Here is a 23,313-nt window from a genome sequence, read left to right on the forward strand (position 1 = left end):
ATCAGCAGTTCAGGGAACGCTGCAAAGGAGTTCACACATAGTCCTATAGCAGTATTCTGTGGACAAGTGAGGGACTGTTTGCAGGACTGTTCGCAGTATGTTTGCCACTCTGCCCGCTCTTTCTTAAGTGCGCTTGCACACGAGGACACTTCAACAATCAACAAAATGTCTTTGTCCGGCGGGCCCCGTGCTATTGCAATCCTTGGCGGTTTCGTCGTGGTGAGCCAAGTGTTCCTTGCGATGCAGTTGCAGTCGATTAGAAAGTCGCTAGGCTTTGACGAGATGAGGAACACGCTTGATGCGATGGGGAGCGAAATAGTGAGCAAAGTGGACGCGATGGGGAACAAGTTTGATGCGATGCGGAGCGAGTTCGACCAAGAGTTCGACGCGATTGGGAGCAAGCTTGACGCGCTGCTGGAGAAGCGTTAGGCTAAGGTGAGGGGAAGGGGGCGGGGGCCGCGGGGGGGGGGCGGGGGGGGCGTGCTAGGCGGGCCACGGCGGGACACTATGGCTACGAGCGAGACAACGTGCTTGCTTGGCGACATACGTGACCTTAATTGTAAGCTCGCGAAGCGACCCTGTGCATTGGCACTTGAACCCCACAGCCCCTTCCCTCCGCCCACTCGTTTGTCAACGCACATGCGGGTCGCAGTCGGAGGATGGAGGGTGTGGGACAGTGGGAGGGAGAGAGACAAACAGAGCAGCCGCATGCATGCACCCAAGTAAGGCCGCACGCCCGCACCCGCACGCACCATGATGAGCGGCAAAGCTGTCAGGTCCCTATCAATGGCAGTGTTCGCTCGCAGTTCTGCGCCCGCCGTGCTGACGCACGTGTATGGGGAACTCTACACAGGCCGCGGCCGCGTACGTACGGCAAGTGGGGACTTATGGGATCTCCGCGCCATGTCTACTGCAGCCGGCCGCTAGCTACTACGTACGGTGCTAGCTAGCTAGTAGATACGGTAGTGCCGGGGTTGGATGTGGAGTTTGTCGCGGTGCGTCGGTTGGGACCTGCCAGTTGTAGCGGTTGGGATTGGCCGCCCCGCCGGCAAGTGCGCGGCAGCGGCCGATTCGTTGTCAGTGTATGCATGCGGGGCTGTTTGTTGCAGCAGAGGCTGCGGCGGCCGGGTGACTGGCCGTGTGTCGTGAGCAGGTTGTGTGCGTGTGTTGCGTGATTGGGTCCGGGTGCCGGTCCGTGTGTCAGGCCCGGGTAGGTTAAGAGGGAGACCCGCAGCTGTTGCAACAGACACCATGTGCGTGCACCTTGGGCTGCTTGCTGAGCAGCCCGCAAGCAGTGCGCCATGGAAGGTGCGTATGTAGCACGTCTTCTGACTGAGAGTTAGAGGCGTTCAGTCATGAGACTACAGTCTACAGATGTTGGCTTCGCCCCATTGTCTTTTCAGACAAGGGCATTACCAAGTATCTGACTCGGCGGTTCCTCTCGTACTGTTGCCGTACGTGTGCCGCATTAAGTGGTGGTTATCAGTTGCGCTTCATGAGGCAGGATGGTTGGAAACCGCAGCAGGTAGGGAGGTATATATACGGTAGTGGATTATTGGTGGCGGCGGTCTTCGGCGGGGTGCCGTTTGGACTTCCTTTTTGGGCTGAGCCCCCTGAGCGAAGCGATCCAGGGGGGGCGAAGCCCCCCAGGATTGCCCCTGTCCGTGCGTGCGTGCGTGCCTGCCTGTGTCGACAAAAAGTACCATACTGGCACAAACCGCGAGCGCCACGTAATATTACGTGCTGTTCCCTATTGTAGAAAAATAGGCGGCAGGGAAAACTCGGCCGGAGCGAGAAGCGACCTCGCGAGTCCATGGACATCTTGACTTTCTTCAGTCCGCGAGTATAGCTCTCGGGCCCTGAATATCTTACATCCATGTATCAAAATATGTCGACGACAAGCGTCTTGGGGCAAGAATGTCGAAAGTTTGTGCAACAGCCGAACCATGCGTGCCGATCCCGCCTTAATTATGTCGCGGCCCCGGATCGGGCGCCCGAGCTCCACTAGCCGTTTGTGGTCCTTGTGAGGGATTTGGAATGAGGTATCACGGGCTCATGTGTGGAGTGGCGTGGACAGGGCGTGGCATGAGCATGAGCATTTACATGGGTTCGAGTCCATGTGGCCCCACTAACTCCTTTGAGTCCGGGGGCGCGTTAGGTAAACAGGCAAATGGCCTAGATCAATAGCGTCCGTGCCCGTAGCGTCGTAACTGCGTACAAGTGGGCAGCCAACTTTTGCGTGTCCGTGTCAAGCATAATCTTTTTCATATCGCTACCTGTAATACCAGAAGCCAACCGAATGTTAGCATAAATTGGGCACTCCAGCATAACGTGCTTTTCATCTTCTATACCGCCTCGACACAGCCTGCACACCCTTTCGTTGCGCGGACGGTACCGGCCCCCCGCCACGGGGCGATTAACCTCGATATCCCAACATCTTAGCCTGAACCGTATCAGCGCCATTAGGTGCTTGTGCGTAACATACTCCTTCATGTGCGGTAAAATGCCTTGCTTAACTGCAGCATCCAACTGCGGGACGCCCATCCACTGCGTATAGCGGCACATCTTAACTCCCGGCCCACCGGCAGTATTACGGTGCCCTCCGCTTTCAGGGAAAGCCCGAGGGTCAGCGCATATGCTCTCTGCCTTCCATTCACCCATAAGCATGTTGGCGAAGTTGCCCAGCAAACTACCAATCGGCAGCCCCGTGCGCAGTAGCCATTCACAAAGTGCGTCTGTGCCCTGCGGGCCCTCTGTACACCAGTCGTAGCCAAGCTTTTTGCAGACTCGGTAAACCTTGCTCACCCAGCACATGCCTTCGAAACCTCCTGCAGCTGCCGTCGCTACGGCATCTTCCAAAAACACGTGCGCTAGCGATTTGTCTTGCTTGATAATACGATTCCAGAAACCAAACACCATGTACGCCCAGTGCAAATGCATGGGTTGTGCGGCAAACTCAGCATAAAGCAGCCTGTAGGTGGGCTTGCGAACCCCCGCAGCTCGTGCCAGGAAAGATGTTTGCAGTGCCACCATCGGATCGATCAGGGCTTTGTCAAACCAAGTCTTGGCATTTCTCCACTTGCTTTTTAGCGTTTTGTCCATGGTGCGGTCGTGGCCGCCATAGCTCGTGCCTTCAAACAGGGCGCTCAGGGCGTCGGGGCCCCACACCTCGACGCCATACGACAGCACGGACCTCACTTGCACTTCGAAACATGCTTGCATGGTGCACTCGTTCTTATCTAGCGCCGCTATCAACCCAAACGCAGCTCTCCTGCCCGCAGCTATTAGCTCTTGGTAGCAAGAATCAAACGTTGTGGCCGGGCCGTAGTATAGGCCAAGGTACCGCGCTCGCCCCTTCACCGGTATGCTTACACCCCCAGGGTACGGGTACCGAAGGGCCGTAGCGTACACGGCGTGGATTTGCCGGTGCGTTGCTATTCCCGCAAAAACCATGATCTCGCATTTAGCTATGTTGACTCGCATACCAAAGGCTTGGCAAAATTCGTGCAATCTATTGAGCAAAAACTGCATACGGTGGATGGACAGTGCGCATAGCGTCAGGTCGTCCGCGTATAATAGGCAGGCCACAAGTTTGCCACCTATCGTCGGCGCCTCGTGCTTCCACGTGCGTTCAGTTGGCTCATGCTGGTCCCATGCGTCCACGTATTCTGCTAGTGCCTCAATGAAGGTGCCAAACAGGTCGGTGCTTTTAGGACATCCCTGCTTGACCCCTTGCAGCGACTCAAACGCGTCGCTCAGTTTGCCGTTCACCTTCACCCGCAGGCAAACTCTTTCATAGCGGTGGCGGTGCCTTTGGTATGCCCCTTTGCCAGTCCCGCTGGGCTTGCAAGGGTGCTGTTTATGTCGCCGGTACCCATCGTCACATCCCTTGCTCTAGGGGCTCAGCCCATTTTCCAGCTGTACAAAGCTGACACCCCTTGTTCCGCCCCCAACCTATGCACGATTCGTGTCAGGCCACGTTACCCCCAGCCTACGTTCCGGCTCCTGCACAGCGAAGTATTCCGCCGCACGGGATGTGCCAGCCATTGTTACAGCGTGCGGGGTGAGGTTGCTGTTGCCACGTTAGCACTATGTTGCTGGATTAAGCACCGGCTCCGTGGCTCCATGGCAAATCGCGGCCCATCCCCACGCCAAACCCCAGCGCCCTCACGGCCTCACCCACGCTCATCATGCTCACTCACCCACAGCATGACTGAGCGTGCGACACCAGCAAACTTCTTCGCTAAACCTCACTCGGCCCTTAGGGCGCGCGATGCAGCCCTACCCCGAACCTCAGCCGCGATACTCCCAATTCCAACCCGCGGCGCTTCCTCACACTCTGGTTGTGTTTGCCTCGCACTCGCATTCGCCTCGCCCACCACTCATCATCCGTACATTCGGGCTCCCTTTTTGGGCTGAGCCCCCCCAGCGCAGCGTATCAGGGGGGGGGGGGGGCGAAGCCCCCCAGGAACACCCCTGTCGCAAAACATAGCATACTGGCGCAAACCGCGACTACTACGTATTAGTATTTGTTAATGCCTATTGTATGTAAATAGGTGGCAGGGAAAATTCGGGCGGAGCGAGAAGTGCCTTCGCGCGTCCATGGACAATTGACTTCCGCGAGGTCGCGAGGAAAGCATCCGGTGCCCGCTGATATGCAGTCTATAAGGCAAACTATGTTGGCGGCAAGCAAAGCGGGGAAGTATATCGAAAGTTTTGAGCGACTTGCTGAGCCATGCCTGCCGACGCGCCAGAATGCCGAGAAGCCCCGTGGTCGCCCCCGCCCCGCGCCTAGCCCTTTGAGCGTGGGGCGCCAGGGAGGTGTTGAGTATGGCAGGAGGCGAAAGAAATGCGTGGGGTGTTTGGGAACGTGACAAGGCACGCATGCGTGGCGCGGGAAATCCCGCACGGCCCCAACCCGAGTGTCCCTAGCCGATGCGCCTGCGCGTCGTAGCGGCATGGAGGCTCTGACGGGGCGTTACACGCCTATCAGCTCCCAAGCGTACGGGGGCTCAGCCCATTTTCCAGCTGTACAAAGCTGACACCCCTTGTCTGCCTTGCCCTGCCGCGCCCTGTTTTTGCCCCTGTGTCGCCCGGCCATTGCTTTGCTGCATTCTGTTCACATTTTCTCTGTGGTCTGGTCACCTTCCTGCAGGTGCGATGCGGCTCTGCATCGCGAGTGTGGCGTTGCGGTGTGTCTGTGTGGTGCTATCGCCTGGCCGGGCGCCCGGAGCGTGAGGAATGCGCATTAGCAAACTTCCAGCCAGCAAGCAAGTTTTCGGTACAGTAAGCGGAGTGCTGTCGAAATGCGAACGCGAATGTGCGCGACACGAAGAGAAGTTGTAGTCGCTAGCACGCATAGAAGGCCGGTTAGCAGGAGGCGGTCACAGCAGTAACTCCGGCAACTCTCCGGCGTTCGACCAGCCGCGCACTCCTGCCCTGCCATTGCAGATTGTTTGCCATCGGCTGAGGTATGGGAATTAGCTGCACCCTACGGGCCTTTGCCAACTTGCCTTACCACTGCCCCATCACACACCCAAAGCATGACTCCCCTGCTAGAAGGCTGGCCTACCGTGGTGTGCCCCCGCCCATGGTGCCAGTAGGACACGGTCGTAGAGTATCATGGGGAACCTCGGTCACCCTTGCCTTGGGCCCGGACAAGTGACAGAAACGCCCCAAAATTCTCAGAAAGATCCCTCAAAACCTGAAGCGTCCCTCACAGCCTTTGGCCACAAGAATCAAGAATTTCTTTCGCCGGAGGCAAGCGGGTCCCACTCCAGGAAAAAGCGTGTCCCCAGGGAGGCGCCCACGGGATGGCACCAAAACCCCTTGGTAGATTGTCCTTCAAGGAAGCCGTCACGTCTATATCGGCGCCTATGGCTTGCTGATGCTTGAAGGACAATCTATCAGGGGGGTTTCAACGGGGGGTGCGTTTCCCCAGCCAAACCCGCACGCCGAGGAGGCCAGGAGACGTCGCCCCGAGAAAAATGCAGAGCGGGATACAGACTCCGCCACTTAATGTATATGTTACATGCAATCTGTTGGAGCAATAGCGCTTGACAGCAGGCTAAAACGTGCTCGTCGAGGCTCAAGTCGCGAAATTGACCGAAGCCAACATCCTACATAGGCGTTGTTTTCGGGCTTTATCGGTTGCCGTCAACACAGATATATGCATAGGTGTAGTTAGGCTACTGTCTGGCCTGGTATAGCGTGTCCTGGCGAACGCGACATTTAGATGTTCGAGGTCGGCCCCGGCTCGATTCAATGCCCCCGGGTTACTCTAATGACCTTATATGTGATATAAGATGCTATAGGAAAGGTATTGGGCTGGGGACACGACCGGCCCGTAGGGCCGTGCGCGAGTGGGTGTGGGTTGAATATGCGGCAGTCAGGATTTCCCGACACGCCACACTTTCACCACATGCTACAACATGCTCCGCAACGCACGCGCGAAAGCCTGTGCGTGTGCGGAAGCACCTGAGGTGTTGCACGACGTTGCTCCCTTCGGGCAGCACGTCCACTACGGAGGATGACAGCTGGGGTGATATGTGCTTGAAGATAGATAATAGTATTGTTTACGGGCTTGGGAGTAGGCGAGCGGCAGCGAGCATGCCGATGGTTCCGCGCCGGTTGAGAAGTTGTTAGGAGTTCTGGATTTACAGTTGCGCGCCGCTTGATAAAAGCTTCAAGCAGCACAGGCCTGACAAGGAATTCAGATAAAATCGTTGGTTTGCTACTACACGGCTGCGAGGTTTCAATCTGTCGGAATAAGACGCAGTTTCGGTCATATGCTCGGGCCCGTTCCATAGCATTCCGCAGCTCGTGTCGAATGGTGTGGTTTGGTCGCTTTCCTTGTGAAATTAGTGTTGTTTTGGGCCTGTTGAACAAGGTGAACAATTGTAGTTGCGTAGCAGCGTCTCTGCCTGCCGACCTGTGGCCTGCAGGTGGCTGAAGTAGCTGGAGTTTGGTACGGGAAGAGGCCACGACGCGCGAGTCTTTAAATGGGCACGCGCGGCGTTGTTTCTTTACTCCACCAAAAAAGTACACAAACAAGTACCAGCGTGCGAGTCAATCAACAAACAATTAAAGCTCTCCAAGTTTCCTGTAACAAGCAATCAAGCTTGTCTGTTTCCCCTTCGGCCTGACGGCCCTGTCTCCGACTCTCGCCGCGAGCGGGCGCTCCCCCCTCCGGTCCCTCCGCCGGCCCGAAGGGCCGGCGCTGTATTGTGCTGGTGTGTCCTGTGTAGCTATCCCCAGCCACAGGCCCCTCACAGGTTTCCCTGCGTTTCCCTCGTCGTCGTCCTCAAGGAGCCGTCGACTACTTCGACTACCCCGTCAGCGACTACAGCTGCCCGCGCCTGTCTCCAAAGCACCGCCTGCCGTCTGCGCCACGCCAGTGCTACGTCTCCGCCTTCTTTGCGAGCCACCACCCGGCTCCCTTGCCTGCTTCACGCTCCGTGTTGCAGAGCCTGCAGGTCGCCCTGAGCCCTCCTGCATTTGAGACTCCTATCTCCCGCGTGCCTGTGCTTAGGATCCCTGTGTCGCAGCAGCTCGGTGTCGTGCCTTGCGCCCACCAACTCCGGCCCTGGTCCCGGCCTTGCACTTCCGGGATCCCCTGCCTTCGCCTCCTACTCCCTTCTCTGCCTTCTCCTTCTCCCTTCGCCTCCTTCGTCAGCCTAGCACCACCCGCCTCCAGTCAGCGCCGCAGACCATCCAGAGCCCAGAGCTCCGTGACCCCTGCCACTGCCTGTGTGCGTGAGCGTGTGTGTGAGTCCCGGCTGCTGCTTCACCCCTGAGACTCCTGAGACTCCCGAGACTCCCGTATATACATATCTCCCGTCAACCCATTCAAGGTTCGCTACATCTACACCGCCGCCGTCCCGAAGCCAAGACCTTCGTCCAAGGGCCGCGTGTGTGTGCCTGTGTACCGTACCGTACGCGTGTGTTCGTGTGCGTGTGACCGGTATCCCCCCAGTCCTGCGGTTGTTAGTGGTGACACGACCGACAAGCGGTTCATCGCGTCTTCATACGTGAGCCCGTGCACTACAACGCATTACACAACCCGTGGGCGCGAAAAAGTTTTGTACTTTCCAGGGTTTCCTGGGCGTGCGCCTTTTGTGGGGGGAGTTGCGGGAACGTGTTTTGTGTATAGTTGCTGTCGCGTGTTTGACACCTAGCCCGCTGCGCAAGTCGCAGGGCACTCTCCACGGGGGCCAGCTTTCCCCGCAGCCCGTTTCCAGAGCGCATTACCTGCTTGCTTCACCTGGTTTGTTTGCCACTACTGGGGTTTGGGTTCTGCCAGCCTGCATTGGTGCGGTCAGCCCGTCGTACCCTGCCTGAACCTGTTGCTTGACCTGTCGGTCGCGGACCCGTCTTTTGGTTCAGATCCTACGCGTCAGCTTCTGATCTGCCTCACGCGCCCCCCTACGCGGAGTGCCCATTTCTATCTTTGAACCATTACTGAAACCCCACACAATTCCTTTCTTATTGCGCCCCTCCCCTAACAGGTGCGGACAGGGGTTCGGAACCCCTGGGTGCGGACGCCCCCTGTACCGTCGCGCCTGCTTGCTTCCACGTCGCTCCTCGCCTCCCATCCGTGACAATGGATGCAGAAGACGAACCACCTCCTGTGCCAAACCGACGTGTCGTACCTCGTTTTGATGCATCAGCTCTTGAGTGCGTACCGATCTACACGCCGGCTGATAGCGCGCAACAGTGGCTCGACACACTGGACGTTTGTGCTCGGATGTACTGCTGGTCGGACGCAACCAGGTTGGATGTTGCTAGATGCCGCCTTGGCCCTGAGGCACAAAGGTGGTGTTCAGGCTTCGGGTTTGCTGAGTGGCCAGCTTTCTGTGCTGCATTCACTGAGCGCTTCGGTCTCAGGACCGGTGAGCTTTACACCCGTCTAGCCAATTGTCAGCAACAGCGGGATGAACCCGTTCGTGCTTACTGCGACCGCTACCGACACCTCCTCGCTGAGTTGCGTGTCAATGGTGACGCAAATGACACCCACCTGCATGGGTTCATGAGCGGTCTGAGGTCACCCATCCGCCAACAGACCAAACTAGCGCGGCCAGAAACCCTATCACAGGCCATGGCACACGCTATCCGCGTTGGTGGAGTGATACTCAACCGGCCAGACCGGTTCACATTTGGGTACCCGGGCTCACCGTTGCCACTTATGCCGACTGGTGACCTCCGAGTGTACCTGATGGAGAACTATGGTCCTTTGGGGCCCCTTCCCGGGACATCACGCCAGAATTCAACTGATGAGCTGCCGTACACGGATCCAGACCCGGATCCAGATCCCACTATTGATGCGGGTGATTATGAGATGGTCAGCTTCCTGCAGGTTGTTGATAGCAGCCATGAGGGAACAGTGACATCCCGTGATAACCGCAGCGCTGGCGAACTATGGGCGTTCGTGGGAGAGCTGACTGAGTACCTCGCTGTCAATCCTCAACTCTCTCCCTACGAGAAAGAGTTATGGGCTAGACAGGTACGCCTTGCCACGGCAAGGTATGAGGACCTCAAGCACCAATCCGGCCCTGGCACCCCACTGCACGCCGGGTATGGAAGCGTCGTTCTCCCGCAGGCTGACCATGAGTCACATTCATGCCGCGCCCGTATGCCTGACTCGGCTCCGTACAACCCAATGCATGTTGGGTCGGACCCGGTGACGCCCATGGCTATGTCTCCGCCATCGCGTTCAGGCAACACTCCCCAAGTGTCACCCCCCGTGACACCGCAGCTCAGACCGCATGCTGAGACCCAACTGCGCGGACCCTTCTGCTGGCGTCCCTCAGACACCTCCAGTCCACAACTGTCGCAGCCTCTTCCGCAGCCCGCCTCACTTCCAAGGGTGAAGCCCTTTTGCAAGCCAGTGCTTTATCAACCGTCGCAGCTGCCTGCGACGCCTGACAGGCCACCGCCGCCGCCTCTGGCGCCCTCTACTCCGCCATCGCAGCAGCTTGTGGCTCCTCCCGAGCCACCGCCGCCGCCTCTGGCGCTCTCAACGCCGCCATCGCAGCAGCTTGTGGCTCCTCTCGAGCCACCGCCACCGCCTCTGGCGCCCTCTACTCCGCCATCGCCGGAGCTTGTGGCTCCTCCCGAGCCACCGCCGCCGCCTCTGGCGCCCTCTACTCCGCCATCGCAGCAGCTTGTGGCTCCTCCCGAGCCACCGCCGCCGCCTCTGGCGCCCTCTACTCCGCCATCGCCGGAGCTTGTGGCTCCTCTCGAGCCACCGCCGCTGCCTCTGGCGCCCTCTACTCCGCCATCGCCGGAGCTTGTGGCTCGCTCCTCCCGAGCCACCGCCGCCGCCTCTGGCGCTCTCTCCGCCATTGATACCGTATGTGGCTCCTCCCGAGCCACCGCCGCCGCCTCTGGCGCCCTCTACTCCGCCATCGCAGCAGCTTGTGGCTCCTCCCGAGCCACCGCCGCCGCCTCTGGCGCCCTCTACTCCGCCATCGCAGCAGCTTGTGGCTCCTCTCGAGCCACCGCCGCCGCCTCTGGCGCCCTCTACTCCGCCATCGCAGCAGCTTGTGGCTCCTCCCGAGCCACCGCCGCCGCCTCTGGCGCCCTCTACTCCGCCATCGCCGGAGCTTGTGGCTCCTCTCGAGCCACCGCCGCTGCCTCTGGCGCCCTCTACTCCGCCATCGCCGGAGCTTGTGGCTCCTCCCGAGCCACCGCCGCCGCCTCTGGCGCTCTCAACGCCATTGATACCGTATGTGGCTCCTCCCGAGCCACCGCCGCCGCCTCTGGCGCCCTCTACTCCGCCATCGCCGGAGCTTGTGGCTCCTCCCGAGCCACCGCCGCCGCCTCTGGCGCTCTCTCCGCCATTGATACCGTATGTGGCTCCTCCCGAGCCACCGCCGCCGCCTCTGGCGCCCTCTACTCCGCCATCGCCGGAGCTTGTGGCTCCTCCCGAGCCACCGCCGCCGCCTCTGGCGCTCTCTCCACCATTGATACCGTATGTGGCTCCTCCCGAGCCACCGCCGCCGCCTCTGGCGCCCTCTTCGCCGTTGCTACAGTACGTGGCTCGTCCCGAGCCGCCGCCGGCATCTGTGGCGTCCTTTCCCTCTACTCTAGCGCAATCGCTGCGTGCGCTCCCTCCAGAGCCCCCGCCGCCTCCGCCGGCGTCTGCTCCCTCTACTCCGCCGCCGTCATTGCGTTCGCTCCCTCCTGATCCTCCGCCGCCTCCGTCGGCGTCCTATCCCTCAACTCCGCTACCGTGTCTCCAAACGAAGCTTCAGTTATTCCGTCCAACCAGTGCCGTCTCGCTTCATGCCGACGGAGTATTGACGGCATGCGCAGTCTCAAGGCAAATGATGCCTGACAATGATATTATTTCAGCTTCAACCGCAACGCTTATGCTCCTTGGGCCCACAGCGCTTTCGGTTCATGCCGACGGAGTGGGAAGCCCGTTGCCATCGCGCGACTACAAGCCGCACGATCTCCTGCTGCTCATCAAAGGCAGGGGTTCTTCGATCGTGCATCCTCCCACATCATCAACCGTGCTCAAGAGTGCCTACCATCGTAGGCGCCGCCGCCGCCGCCGCCAATGGCTACACAAAGGGTGCGTAAAGATCCTCAACCAGACAAGTTCTGGCAGTTTTGGTGTTCAGGCCCGCCATCGCCGCCACCATCGCCGTCGTCGCAAGCGACCACCAGATGTGACATCAGAACACGCCTTCCCTCCACCTTCCCTCAAGACCACCATAAACTATCCCTTCATTCTGTGCAACAGACCATGTGGTTTGCCATGCACGCATGTGTGTTTGGGTTGGGTTCCAGTCGGGGCGTGAGAGGCCACAGGTGGACAACAATGTTGGCGTACACCTGCTGCCCATGGCCCACACCGGTCGGTGTGGTAAAGCCCCTTGGGATTTGTGTTAGAACTTAGTCTTACTCACTTGTTTGTTTGATTATGTTTGTGTGTGCAAGTAATGTCTTGCCTGATACTTAGAAGACCGCTTGGAACAGAAATACGAGAGAGCCGTGCCTGTGGAGGATAACCGGTGGAAGGGTCGGTGTTTCGTAACCCATGTCATTGGACATGGAGCTCACAGCTCAGTGTCTCATGCTGGGTCGGGTTCATCAACTAGAACGAAGCAAAAGAGGCCGCAAGTGTAGAAGAGTGTTGGGGCAGCGCTTGCTATGGGCCCACACACCAGTCGGTGTGCCAAAGCTTCTCAGGGATAAGGTTTTGTGTGTATGACTGAATGTACCAGCGACCTGGCTGGCCACCGGTGACAGCGGCAACCCATGTGTGTGCGTGTGATGCGAGGACGGGTCCACACACAGCCCCGCCTACTCACACAGGGTTTGGGCAAACAATCTGGAGAAAAGAGGCCACAGGTGCAGAAAAGTGTTGGGGGTAGCACCTGCTAAGAGCCCACACACCCGTTGGTGTGCAAAAACTCCAGGGGCGTGTTTGATAGTTACGGTGACAGTGGAAAGCTGAGCGTGGATGGATCCAGGGGGACCCCTGCGCGGATCTGCCTTTGTGTTGTATGTTGAAGTGATAGCAGGTGTGGAAAGCCAAGCGTGGATCTGCCTTTGTGTTGTATGTTGGATGACGGCAGGTGTGGAAAGCCAAGCGTGGATCTGCCTTTGTGTTGTGTGTTGGATGTATGACGGCAGGAGTGGAATAAAGCCAAGCGTGGATCTGCCTTTGAGTTGTATGTTGGGTGACGGCAGGAGCGGAAAGCCAAGCGTGGATCTGCCTTTGTGTTGGGTAATGGCAGGAGCGGAAAGCCAAGTATCTGATCTGCCTTTGTGTTGATGAGCCGTGGCCCGTGCGGTATCCTGCCTACCTGCTTGCCCAAGGGACGGGCAAGGGTGCCGACGGAGGACTCACAGCTGTGGGTTGAATATGCGGCAGTCAGGATTTCCCGACACGCCACACTTTCACCACATGCTACAACATGCTCCGCAACGCACGCGCGAAAGCCTGTGCGTGTGCGGAAGCACCTGAGGTGTTGCACGACGTTGCTCCCTTCGGGCAGCACGTCCACTACGGAGGATGACAGCTGGGGTGATATGTGCTTGAAGATAGATAATAGTATTGTTTACGGGCTTGGGAGTAGGCGAGCGGCAGCGAGCATGCCGATGGTTCCGCGCCGGTTGAGAAGTTGTTAGGAGTTCTGGATTTACAGTTGCGCGCCGCTTGATAAAAGCTTCAAGCAGCACAGGCCTGACAAGGAATTCAGATAAAATCGTTGGTTTGCTACTACACGGCTGCGAGGTTTCAATCTGTCGGAATAAGACGCAGTTTCGGTCACGCGGGTACCACTCTGGTCTTTTGCTGTGTCCAAACTTTGACAGCCTGGTAGACCCAACAGGTATCATCTGACAAGACCGCCAGCATACCTAGCTACGAGCTACGAGGAGGCGACCTGAAAGGCCGTACGGCTGCAGCCGTGCATGGGGTGTGCAATGGGACACGCAAATATTTTCGTCGTGAAAACTAACAGCGTGATAGCGTGACGGATAGCGTACGCACAGTGTATGCAGGTTACGCAATCGCCACTGTAAAAAGAGTCGGCATCAAAAAGTTATGTGCACAATTGTCCGGGGGGGTGCGTGCTCCAAGCCAAACCCGCACGCTCGGAGGGCTCTGGGAGTCGCCCGAGGCAAATCCTACCGCAGTATTTAGACGCCGCCTTTTTGCAGGTACATAACTTACATCATTAGTGGACATTAGCGCTCGGCAGAGGACAAAACATGTTGGTCAGGGCTCAAGTCGCGAAATTGACCAGAGCCCATATCTCGCATAGGCGGTATTTTGGGCCTGTATCTAGTGCCGTCCACTAAGATTCACCTATATATGTCATCCGGACAGCGTAGGACGAATTCCAGTGAGTCCTGGCGAGCGCGACATTTAGCATTTCGACTTCGGCTCCCGCTCGAGTTTATGCCCGGAAATCATTCAGGGACCTTATTATATGTCACATGATAACATTTCGGCAGTCTAGGGCATTGGACACACGCAGTCCCTAGGGACTTGCCGGAGTGGTACCCGCGTGGTTTCGGTCATATGCTCGGGCCCGTTCCATAGCATTCCGCAGCTCGTGTCGAATGGTGTGGTTTGGTCGCTTTCCTTGTGAAATTAGTGTTGTTTTGGGCCTGTTGAACAAGGTGAACAATTGTAGTTGCGTAGCAGCGTCTCTGCCTGCCGACCTGTGGCCTGCAGGTGGCTGAAGTAGCTGGAGTTTGGTACGGGAAGAGGCCACGACGCGCGAGTCTTTAAATGGGCACGCGCGGCGTTGTTTCTTTGCTCCACCAAAAAAGTACACAAACAAGTACCAGCGTGCGAGTCAATCAACAAACAATTAAAGCTCTCCAAGTTTCCTGTAACAAGCAATCAAGCTTGTCTGTTTCCCCTTCGGCCTGACGGCCCTGTCTCCGACTCTCGCCGCGAGCGGGCGCTCCCCCCTCCGGTCCCTCCGCCGGCCCGAAGGGCCGGCGCTGTATTGTGCTGGTGTGTCCTGTGTAGCTATCCCCAGCCACAGGCCCCTCACAGGTTTCCCTGCGTTTCCCTCGTCGTCGTCCTCAAGGAGCCGTCGACTACTTCGACTACCCCGTCAGCGACTACAGCTGCCCGCGCCTGTCTCCAAAGCACCGCCTGCCGTCTGCGCCACGCCAGTGCTACGTCTCCGCCTTCTTTGCGAGCCACCACCCGGCTCCCTTGCCTGCTTCACGCTCCGTGTTGCAGAGCCTGCAGGTCGTTCTGAGCCCTCCTGCATTTGAGACTCCTATCTCCCGCGTGCCTGTGCTTAGGATCCCTGTGTCGCAGCAGCTCGGTGTCGTGCCTTGCGCCCACCAACTCCGGCCCTGGTCCCGGCCTTGCACTTCCGGGATCCCCTGCCTTCGCCTCCTACTCCCTTCTCTGCCTTCTCCTTCTCCCTTCGCCTCCTTCGTCAGCCTAGCACCACCCGCCTCCAGTCAGCGCCGCAGACCATCCAGAGCCCAGAGCTCCGTGACCCCTGCCGCTGCCTGTGTGCGTGAGCGTGTGTGTGAGTCCCGGCTGCTGCTTCACCCCTGAGACTCCTGAGACTCCCGAGACTCCCGTATATACATATCTCCCGTCAACCCATTCAAGGTTCGCTACATCTACACCGCCGCCGTCCCGAAGCCAAGACCTTCGTCCAAGGGCCGCGTGTGTGTGCCTGTGTACCGTACCGTACGCGTGTGTTCGTGTGCGTGTGACCGGTATCCCCCCAGTCCTGCGGTTGTTAGTGGTGACACGACCGACAAGCGGTTCATCGCGTCTTCATACGTGAGCCCGTGCACTACAACGCATTACACAACCCGTGGGCGCGAAAAAGTTTTGTACTTTCCAGGGTTTCCTGGGCGTGCGCCTTTTGTGACTCACATGGGACCCGCTTGGCCGGAGGCTTTTTCGGGCAGATTTCTGTCGAAAGGAAAATATGAGCACTGCTGTCAGGACCCAATAGCGGTGATGGCAGTCGTCCGACCACGTGTTGCGCATGCATGCGCGTAGTGTGTGGGGGTGGGGCGCGCGGGAGCTAGGAGTTGCTGATGATCCGATAACGGCGCCGGCCGTGGTTGCTGACGGCAGCACGGCACGTGTGGTATCAGCGTGCAGCGGCCACCCGCGCATACCACCTAGGGCCGCGGGCTGCAGTTAATGGTGACCCGCCAGTAGCAGAAGCCCGGAGCCGCGTCGCGCGTTTCCCGGAACCTGCCGGAACTCAAGAATGCATGCGCCCCGATGCACATGCGGCAGCCTGGACTTCATCTAATCATAACAGCAGTTCAGGAAACGCTGCAAAGGAGTTCACACATAGTCCTATATCAATATTCTGTGGACAAGTGAGGGACTGTTCGCAGGACTGTTCGCAGCAGTATGTTTGCCAAGACACTGCCCGCTCTTTCTTAAGTGCGCTTGCACACGAGGACACTTCAACAATCAACAAAATGTCTTTGTCCGGCGGGGCCCGTGCTGTTGCAATCCTTGGCGGCATTGTCATGGTGGGCCAAGTGTTCCTCGCGATGCAGCTGCAGTCGATGAGAAACTCGCTAGGCAACAGATTTGACGCGCTGGGGGACAAGTTTGATGCGATGGGGAGCAAGCTTGATGCGATGGGGAGCAAGTTCGACGCGATGGGGAGCAAGCTTGATGCGATGGGGAGCAAGTTCGACGCGATGGGGAGCAAGTTCGACGCGATTGGGAGCAAGCTTGACGCGCTGCTGGAGAAGCGTTAGGCAAAGGTGACGGGGACGAGGCGGGGGCAGTGCTCGTATCTTGTAGATGCCCTCAGGCACCCGGCATCTACACATGCGTAGATGACCCTGACCGCGGCATCTACACTTAAGCCCCCAAGCCCCCCAAAACGTCTACGCTTCCCCCATTCTTGCGCCAAAACCGGCCAAAACCGTCTACACTGCGTAGATGCGTGGCACCCAAACCCAAAAATTTTTCTCCGCCTTCGGCGGATTTTGGGCAGATTTCTACAGTGTAGATGGAAGATACGAGCACTGGGCGGGGGCCGCGGGGGGGGGCGGGGGTGGCGTGCTAGGCGGGCCACGGCGGGACACTATGGCTACGAGCGAGACAACGTGCTTGCTTGGCGACATACGTGACCTTAATTGTAAGTTCGCGAAGCGGCCCTGTGCAGTGGCACTTGAACCCCACAGCCCCTTCCCTCCGCCCACTCATTTGTCAACGCACAGGCGGGTCGCAGCCGGAGGATGGAGGGTGTGGGACAGTGGGGGGGAGGGAGACAAACAGAGCAGCCGCATGCATGCACCCAAGGCCGGGAAACGATGAAACGGCAAAGCTGTCAGGTCCCAATCAATCAATGGCAGTGGAAGTTTGCAGCTCTGCGCCCGCCGTGCGTGCTCGCAGACGCACGTGTATGTGGAACTCTAAACAGGCCGCGGCCGCGTACGTACGGCAAGTGCGGACTGATTGGATTTCCGCGCCATGTCTGCTGCAGCTTGCCGCTAGCTACTACGTACGGTGCTAGACAGCTAGTAGATAGTGCCGGGGTTGGATGTGCAGTTTATTTGTCGCGGTGCGTCGGTTGGCACCCGGTTGTAGCGGATTTTAATCGTCACCCCAGCAAATGGGCGGCAGCGGTCGATTTGTTGTCAGTGTGCGTGTGCATCAGGGGCTGTTTGTTGCAGAGGCTGCGGCGGCCGGGTAACTGGCCGTGTGTCGTGAGCAGGTTGTGTGTGTTGCTTGGGTCCGGGTGCCCGGTGCCGGTCCGTGTGTCAGGCCGGGGTAGGTGAAAGAGAGACCCGCAGCTGTTGCAACAGACACCATGTGCACGCACATTGGGCCGATTGCTGAGCAGCCCGCAAGGCCGCAAGCAGTGCGCCATGGAAGGTGCATAAGTGGATGCGTCGCCGCGCGTACATGCTCCTGCTGCTGCCGGTGCTCCGTGTGTTGCAGGCTTGCAGGTAGTTACCAGGTGGCACCGCATTGCAGCCTATCTATATTGCAGCTACCACAGTTGCAGCCAATACAGAATCTGTTGTGCCAAGTCTGGGAATACGGAAATCACAACAGAATCGCGCAGCCCTCCATCCAACCCGCCCCATAGTGGCACAAACGCGTGGCACCAGACCTCCAACGTCCAAACCAGGTTATCATCACCACTCGATCGCAACATGTATACCAGCCAGGGCCGCAAGCCTCGCTGAGTGTTGCACACGCGTGTAGACCACCGCTGTGGTCAGTCATCACATGTATATGCATCCGCTCAATCCGACCCAGATGCCCAAGCTCTAACAGCCAGGGGCTGCTAACAGCGCGCTAGCTAGCCGCTATGCCTCATGCAATCAACTATTACTACGCCCCGCGCATGCGCCCCGTCAGCAGCTCCATCTCTATGGCTCGCGTCAGCAGCACCACCTCCTGCAGCGCCGAGATGCTGGCCTCGCGCTGCGACAGGGCCTGCCGCGCCAGCCGCACCTGCACCGGGACCAGGGCAGCAGCAGCAGCGGCGGCGGGCGGCGGCAGCGCCGGAGGCGGCGGGGTGGCAGCAGCAGCGGCGGGCGGCGGTGCCGGAGGCGGCGGGGTGGCGGGCAGAATGAGGTTACGAGGGCACGAGAAGGCAATGAAAGGGGAGGGGGTTCGGCAGGGGAAGGGGTTTCACCTGGGGGCGCAACAGGGCCCGGGGGAACACTGGGCAGCGCAGGCCAAATAAAGGGGCCAGAGCCCACAGAGGCCACACGCCCTGCCCCGCACGTACCCACACACGCACGCACGTACCCACACACGCCCGGCCCCCACCTGCTCCAGCCTGTCCCGCCACTCCTTGCTGTCCAGCTGGGCGGGGTCGGTCGCCCGCAGCCGCTCACACTCCTCCAGGATGGCGGCCACACTCGAAGCCGTGTTGTTCTGCATGCGGCGTGGGGTCACGGCGCGTGGGGGTCACGGCGCGTGGGGGTCACGGCGCGGGGGGGTCACGGCGGAGCGTTGGGGCGCGTGGGGGCGTTACGCTGCGGCGTGTCACACTCGGCAGGGGCAGGAGCCGGCGGTGGTCTTGCCGTGTGCCGCGTGCCGTGTGTGTGTTGTAAGTTTGTGTGTGCACAATCCGGGAGGGCCTTCTTGGCGCCGTGGACCCAGCGCTCCGTTCCCTGGCGTGCTGCTCCCCGCGATTGGGATCCAACCCAACCGCCTCCCCAACCGCCTCCCCAACCGCCTCCCCAACCGCCTCCCCAACCCTACCCAAATCGAACATTCGAACCCATCGCCATCAACCTCCGCAGCCCGTGCCCAACCCGCCTGCACCTGCTGCTCCCGGTACACACGTTCACACACGCCCCATACCCTGAAAACCCCACGCCCCGGCTCTCTCTCTCCCACTCCCCCTCCCGCCCGGTTTCCCTCAAGCGCTCACCTGCATGTTCTGCGCCTTGTTCAAAATGCCCAGGGTCTCCTGCTTGAACTCCTCAAGCACCACCTGCTCCCCCGCCAGCGCCTCCGCAGCCGCCTGTGTGTGTGTGTGTGTGTGTGTGTGTGTGTGTGTGTGTGTGTGTGTGTGTGTGTGTGTGTGTGTGTTAAAGAGCACAAGGACAACATTACGCGTAGGACAGTGCATGCGATGCAGAATTACGGCCGTGTGTGTGTGCGGCGCGTGTGTGTGTGTGTGTGTGTGTGTGTGTGAGGGTTGTAGGGGGCGTGTCGGTGCCGAGGGTTGTGAGGAGTCGTGTCGGACAGCCGCCAGCCTGACACACATTCGTGACATCGCACAGCGCACCGAACCGGCGCGACCTGCCCGCTGCAGCACAAAACCCCATGTGACAAAATCCCCGCCTCCTAAATCGCGCAAACTACCGAGAGCCCGCTGCATCCCAAGCCCACGGCCTTCTAAGAATGGCGCATACGCGTACGCGTTGCGCTCAAGAACTCAAGCGCCCTTCTCCAACGCCCATCCCCCATCCGCCCACCCGCCCTGACACCGCACCTGCCTCCCCTCCGCCAGCGCCTCCGCCGCTGTGAACACGTCCACATCCAGCATGCCGCCGGTGAAGGCGTTGCGCAGCCGCGCGGCGGCGTCGGCGCGGCGGCGGTCGGGGTCGGGCTGCAGGGCTGTGTCAGCCAGGATGTCCTGTGTGGCGGGCGGTGTGGTGTGTGGGGCGGGGTGGGCGGTGTATGGTGTGGGGTGTGTGTGTGTGGGGGGGGGGGGGTTGCATGCATTAAGTTTACGAAGTGAAGTCGTAGCCAGGTACAAAGGTACACAGTGGGGGGGGACGGGACGGGCGGTGGGGGTTCATGCGGTGGTTGGAGGGACGTGAGCAATTGTGCAGTGCCCGTTCCAGCTGCAGGCGGCATGCCGGGAGGTGGGCGGCGGCTGATGCTGAAAAGCTCCTACAAACCCACTTTCCTACGGCATCAGCGGTGTCCTCACCTTTCCCCCTATTCAAGCAAACTACCCCACCCCCACCCCCACCCCCACATATGCGGCTGCAGTTCTCCTACAAACCCACTTTCCTACGGCCTCTGCGGTGTCTGTCCCCTTCTCCCCCCCTTCCCCTACCCCCACGATACAGGCTTAAGCCAAACCTCCCCCGCGCTCTGTGAACCTGAACAGCTCTGGGCCTTGGTCCGGTCAATGGGAATTGGAACAAACTACCGCCGCCACCCCCACCCCCACCCCAAGTGCTCCCTACTTCGCAACACTACTCAGTGCCAATCCCTGCAACCCCACCCCCACGCCATGCCTCCCTCACCCCAACCCCCACCCCCACCCCCACGCCACGCCTCCACGCCACGCCTCCCTCACCAGGACGTCGTCCAACAGGCGCTCCGCGGCGCTGCTGCTGCGGCGCTCCCAGGCGTACCTCAGCGCCCTGAACACGCCCGCGATGCGCTCCAGCACTGGCCCCTCCTGCCCCATGCGCACGCCCGCCGCGTAGCGCCGCTCCAGCAGCGCCAGCAGCTGCTCGTCCACCTGCGCATTGCGTGTGTGTGTGTGTGAGACTGTGTTTGTGTGTGTGTGTTAAAGAGCACAAGGAAAACGTTGCGCAAAGACAGTGTATGCGATGCAGCAAAGCGACGGTTTACGGATGTCACCTGAAGTTACCTCGCATACCTGCTGCGTGTGTGTGTGTGTGTGTGTGTGTGTGTGTGTGTTTGTGTGTGTGCTCGCGTGTGTGTGTGTGTGTGTATGTGTGTGTTTTTGAAAAACCAACAAAACGAAGCCCGCCCAAGCGGCACCAATGTTGCTTGCGGATACCTGCGTGTGCGTGTGTGTATGTGTGTGCGTGTGTGCGTGTTTGGGGGGGGGGGGGTAGATGCGCGATCCCAACGAACGGGGATTGGGTTAGGCAGGGAAGGCAGTACCGAGTACAGGTACCAGTCAGGTAAGCGAAGTGGGGTGTCACCAGGAGGCGGAGGTGATGGTAGCTGCCGCAAATGATTAGTTGACACAGCACACGCCCGCACGCGGCGTAATGCCATACCCCCCACCTGCTCCCACTCCCACATCTCACTCCCAGTCCCAGTCCCACATCCCACATCCCGCCCACTCCCCCCCCCACACACATACACACATCCCGCCGCCCACCTCCTGCTCCGCCTCCTCCAGCCGCGCCTCCAGCTCCTGCCCCGGCGCCGCCGCCAGCAGCCCCACGATCAGGTCCACACGCCGCTGGTTGGCAGCCAGCAGCCGCTGGGCCTCCGACACGTCCCACCGCTCCCCCTCCTCCTCCTCCTCCTCGTCCATCTCCTCCCACTCCCCGTCCTCGTCCTCCTCATACTCGTCCTCGTCCTCATACCCGTCCTCCTCCTCCTCTTCGTCATCATCGACGCCAACCAGCTCGGCCTCCACGGGCGTTGCAGCTGCGCCCGCCGCCGCCTGGCGGCCGCCGCCGCCGCCTGGCGCCACGGGCGTCGCCGACACGTCCACCGTGCGCGGTATCCCGCCGCCCACGCCCGACAACACACCGCTGCTACTGCCGCCTCCTCCCCCAATGCTACTACCACTTCCACTGCTACTGCCACTGCCGCTGCCGCTGCTACTGCCGCTGCCGCCCTCCCTGAACAGCTCCGGCTCCACCTGGGGGATGAGGCCGTCGCGCGCCCGCTCGAAGGCGCGCGCGACCACCGACGACGCGTCTACGCGGCCCGCCAGCGCAATCAGCTGGTCGTAATCCAGTCCCGACAGCTGCTCCAGCATCCGGCTGGCCTCTTCAAACTCATCCGCGTCATACTCGCCGTCATCATCATAGCTGCCGTCGCCGTAGCCGCCGCCCTCGGCGTCGCCGTCCGCGGCCCCCGGCCCGGCGTCTTGGTCTTGTGGGTCCTCGCCGCCGCCCTCGTCCTCGTCAAGTGCCTCGGCCTCGTCCGACAGACCCAGCGCCGCCATGAGCTGAGCCAGGTCCGGCACGGCGTCGGCGTCAGCGTCAGCGTCAGCGTCAAAGTCGGCGGCAGCGGCAGCGGCAGCGGCAGCGGCAGCGGCGTCAAGGTCAAGATCGCCGTCGGCATCGCCTCCGGCGGCGCCGTCCGCCGTCGCCGCCGCGGCGGCAGCGGCGATGGCGGCCGCCGCGGCGGCTGCGGAGATGGAGCCGCCGGAGCCGGAGCCAGAGGCAGGGCCAGAGGCCGCCTCTGCCGCCTTCACCACCTGCTCCTGCTCCTCCTGTTGCTGTTGCTGCTGCTGTCGCCCACGCCCACGCCCGCGCCCGCGCGCGCCGCGGCCCCGGCCCCGGCCGCGGCCGCTGGAGCCGCCGCCGCCGCTGGACTCGGGGATGGGCAAGTCGAGGATGTCATCCACGCTGAGGTCCCGGGGGTCACTGGGAAGCTGCGGAAGCTGCAGCGCATCAGCTGCGGCGGCGCTGGCAGCCGCGCTGGGGGCAGCGGTGGCGGCAGGCGGCGGCGGCGGCGGTGCGGGCCCGAAGGGCTTGCGCCGGCCTGAGGGGGTGCTAGCAGCAGTAGGGCCGCTGCTGCTGCTGCTGCTGCTGCTGCTGTTGCCGCTGTCAGCGGTGGCTTGGGGGCTGGCGGCGACCTTTGGAGGCCGGCCGCGACCCCGCTTCGCCGCCGCCGGCTCCGCCGCTGTCGTCGCCGCGCCCGGTGGCGTTGCTGCCTGGGCGCCGGGCTGTGGCGGCGGCGGCGGCGGCGGCGGCGGCGGCTCTGGCCCAAACGCCTTGCGCGGCGCAGCCACCGCCGGGCTCTGTCGCTGTGAGCTTGGTGTTTGTGAGGCTGCGGCCTGTGCTGGCGTGGCCGGCGGTCCGGAGGGCTCGGCGCCACCGGCGGGCTGAGCTCGCAGGGGAGCCCCACGCCGGCGGCCGCTGCCGGCGCCAGGGCCTGCGGTGCTGAAGCCGCCGGCGGCACTTGCAGACCGCCGGGAGGATGCTAGGGCGCGCGAGCCCGGTGCTGTCTGCAGCCGGGCATCTGCTCGCCAGGCAGACGTGCTGGCTCCCGGCAGCGCACGTGCAGGGAGCGCAACTGCGACCGCACGCACCGCCGCCGCAGCCAAGCTGCGTGGCGCAGTGGTGTCGAGCGACCCCAGCGCCGCGCTGCCCGGTCGTCCCGACGCGGCCGGCCGCATGGCCCAAGCCTTCAAGCTTGCAAATCACCGCGTTCAGCTGCACTGGCCTCTGCGGCCGTCGCAAAGCCAATTAGCCGCTGAACCAAGGGGCGGCCGGCAGCCTGCACGTATCGCAGTTATTTGCGCCTCCTCATACACGACGAAGATAGTGACGTTACAAAATTAATGAAACAGTTCAAGCGGCCACGCTGCAACGCAGAAAGAGTGCAACACCAAAGTCAATTCAAGGCTTTCTGCGGCTAGGGATGTGTGTTTCTTGGATATTTGCGGTGTGATAAAGTTGTAC

The 23,313-nt window shown here is 60.7% G+C and overlaps 3 protein-coding genes across 3 annotated transcripts; 2 read left to right on the forward strand and 1 right to left on the reverse strand.

Annotated features, from left to right (window-relative positions):
* The first annotated feature begins 48 nt into the window (after positions 1 to 48).
* On the forward strand, positions 49 to 1,430 carry CHLRE_03g165471v5 (uncharacterized protein). The gene is made up of 2 exons (XM_043060781.1): positions 49 to 435; positions 854 to 1,430. Exon 1 carries the CDS (start codon positions 241 to 243, stop codon positions 427 to 429), a length of 189 nt encoding a protein of 62 aa, XP_042925910.1. The 5' UTR covers positions 49 to 240; the 3' UTR covers positions 430 to 435; positions 854 to 1,430.
* Positions 1,431 to 15,848: 14,418 nt separating this feature from the next.
* On the forward strand, positions 15,849 to 16,635 carry CHLRE_03g165500v5 (uncharacterized protein). Its single transcript, XM_043060782.1, has one exon. The coding sequence runs from the start codon at positions 15,946 to 15,948 to the stop codon at positions 16,231 to 16,233; it is 288 nt and encodes a 95-aa protein (XP_042925911.1). The 5' UTR covers positions 15,849 to 15,945; the 3' UTR covers positions 16,234 to 16,635.
* A 787-nt stretch (positions 16,636 to 17,422) lies between these two features.
* Positions 17,423 to 23,298, reverse strand: CHLRE_03g165550v5 (uncharacterized protein). The gene is made up of 6 exons (XM_043060783.1): positions 21,048 to 23,298; positions 20,265 to 20,432; positions 19,446 to 19,589; positions 18,879 to 18,971; positions 18,269 to 18,376; positions 17,423 to 17,947 (listed from the first exon to the last, which is right to left on the reverse strand). The coding sequence occupies exons 1-6, from the start codon at positions 23,025 to 23,027 to the stop codon at positions 17,825 to 17,827; spliced, it is 2,616 nt and encodes an 871-aa protein (XP_042925912.1). The 5' UTR covers positions 23,028 to 23,298; the 3' UTR covers positions 17,423 to 17,824.
* Positions 23,299 to 23,313: the final 15 nt, after the last annotated feature.

The sequence above is a fragment of the Chlamydomonas reinhardtii genome, chromosome 3 (genome assembly GCF_000002595.2).
Source record: "Chlamydomonas reinhardtii strain CC-503 cw92 mt+ chromosome 3, whole genome shotgun sequence".
NCBI lineage: Eukaryota > Viridiplantae > Chlorophyta > Chlorophyceae > Chlamydomonadales > Chlamydomonadaceae > Chlamydomonas > Chlamydomonas reinhardtii.

What these genes read in the sequence shown, in the direction of transcription:
- CHLRE_03g165471v5 (XM_043060781.1), top strand. Translation starts at nt 241, where the DNA reads ATGCAGTTGCAGTCGATTAGAAAGTCGCTAGGCTTTGACGAGATGAGG.
- CHLRE_03g165500v5 (XM_043060782.1), top strand. Translation starts at nt 15,946, where the DNA reads ATGTCTTTGTCCGGCGGGGCCCGTGCTGTTGCAATCCTTGGCGGCATT.
- CHLRE_03g165550v5 (XM_043060783.1), bottom strand. Translation starts at nt 23,027, where the DNA reads ATGCGGCCGGCCGCGTCGGGACGACCGGGCAGCGCGGCGCTGGGGTCG. An exon ending in GCCTGTTGGACGACGTCCTG is followed by an intron (nt 19,590 to 20,264) that starts GTGAGGGAGGCG and finishes CCCGCCACACAG; the next exon opens with GACATCCTGGCTGACACAGC. An exon ending in ACAAGGCGCAGAACATGCAG is followed by an intron (nt 18,377 to 18,878) that starts GTGAGCGCTTGA and finishes CGCCGCATGCAG; the next exon opens with AACAACACGGCTTCGAGTGT.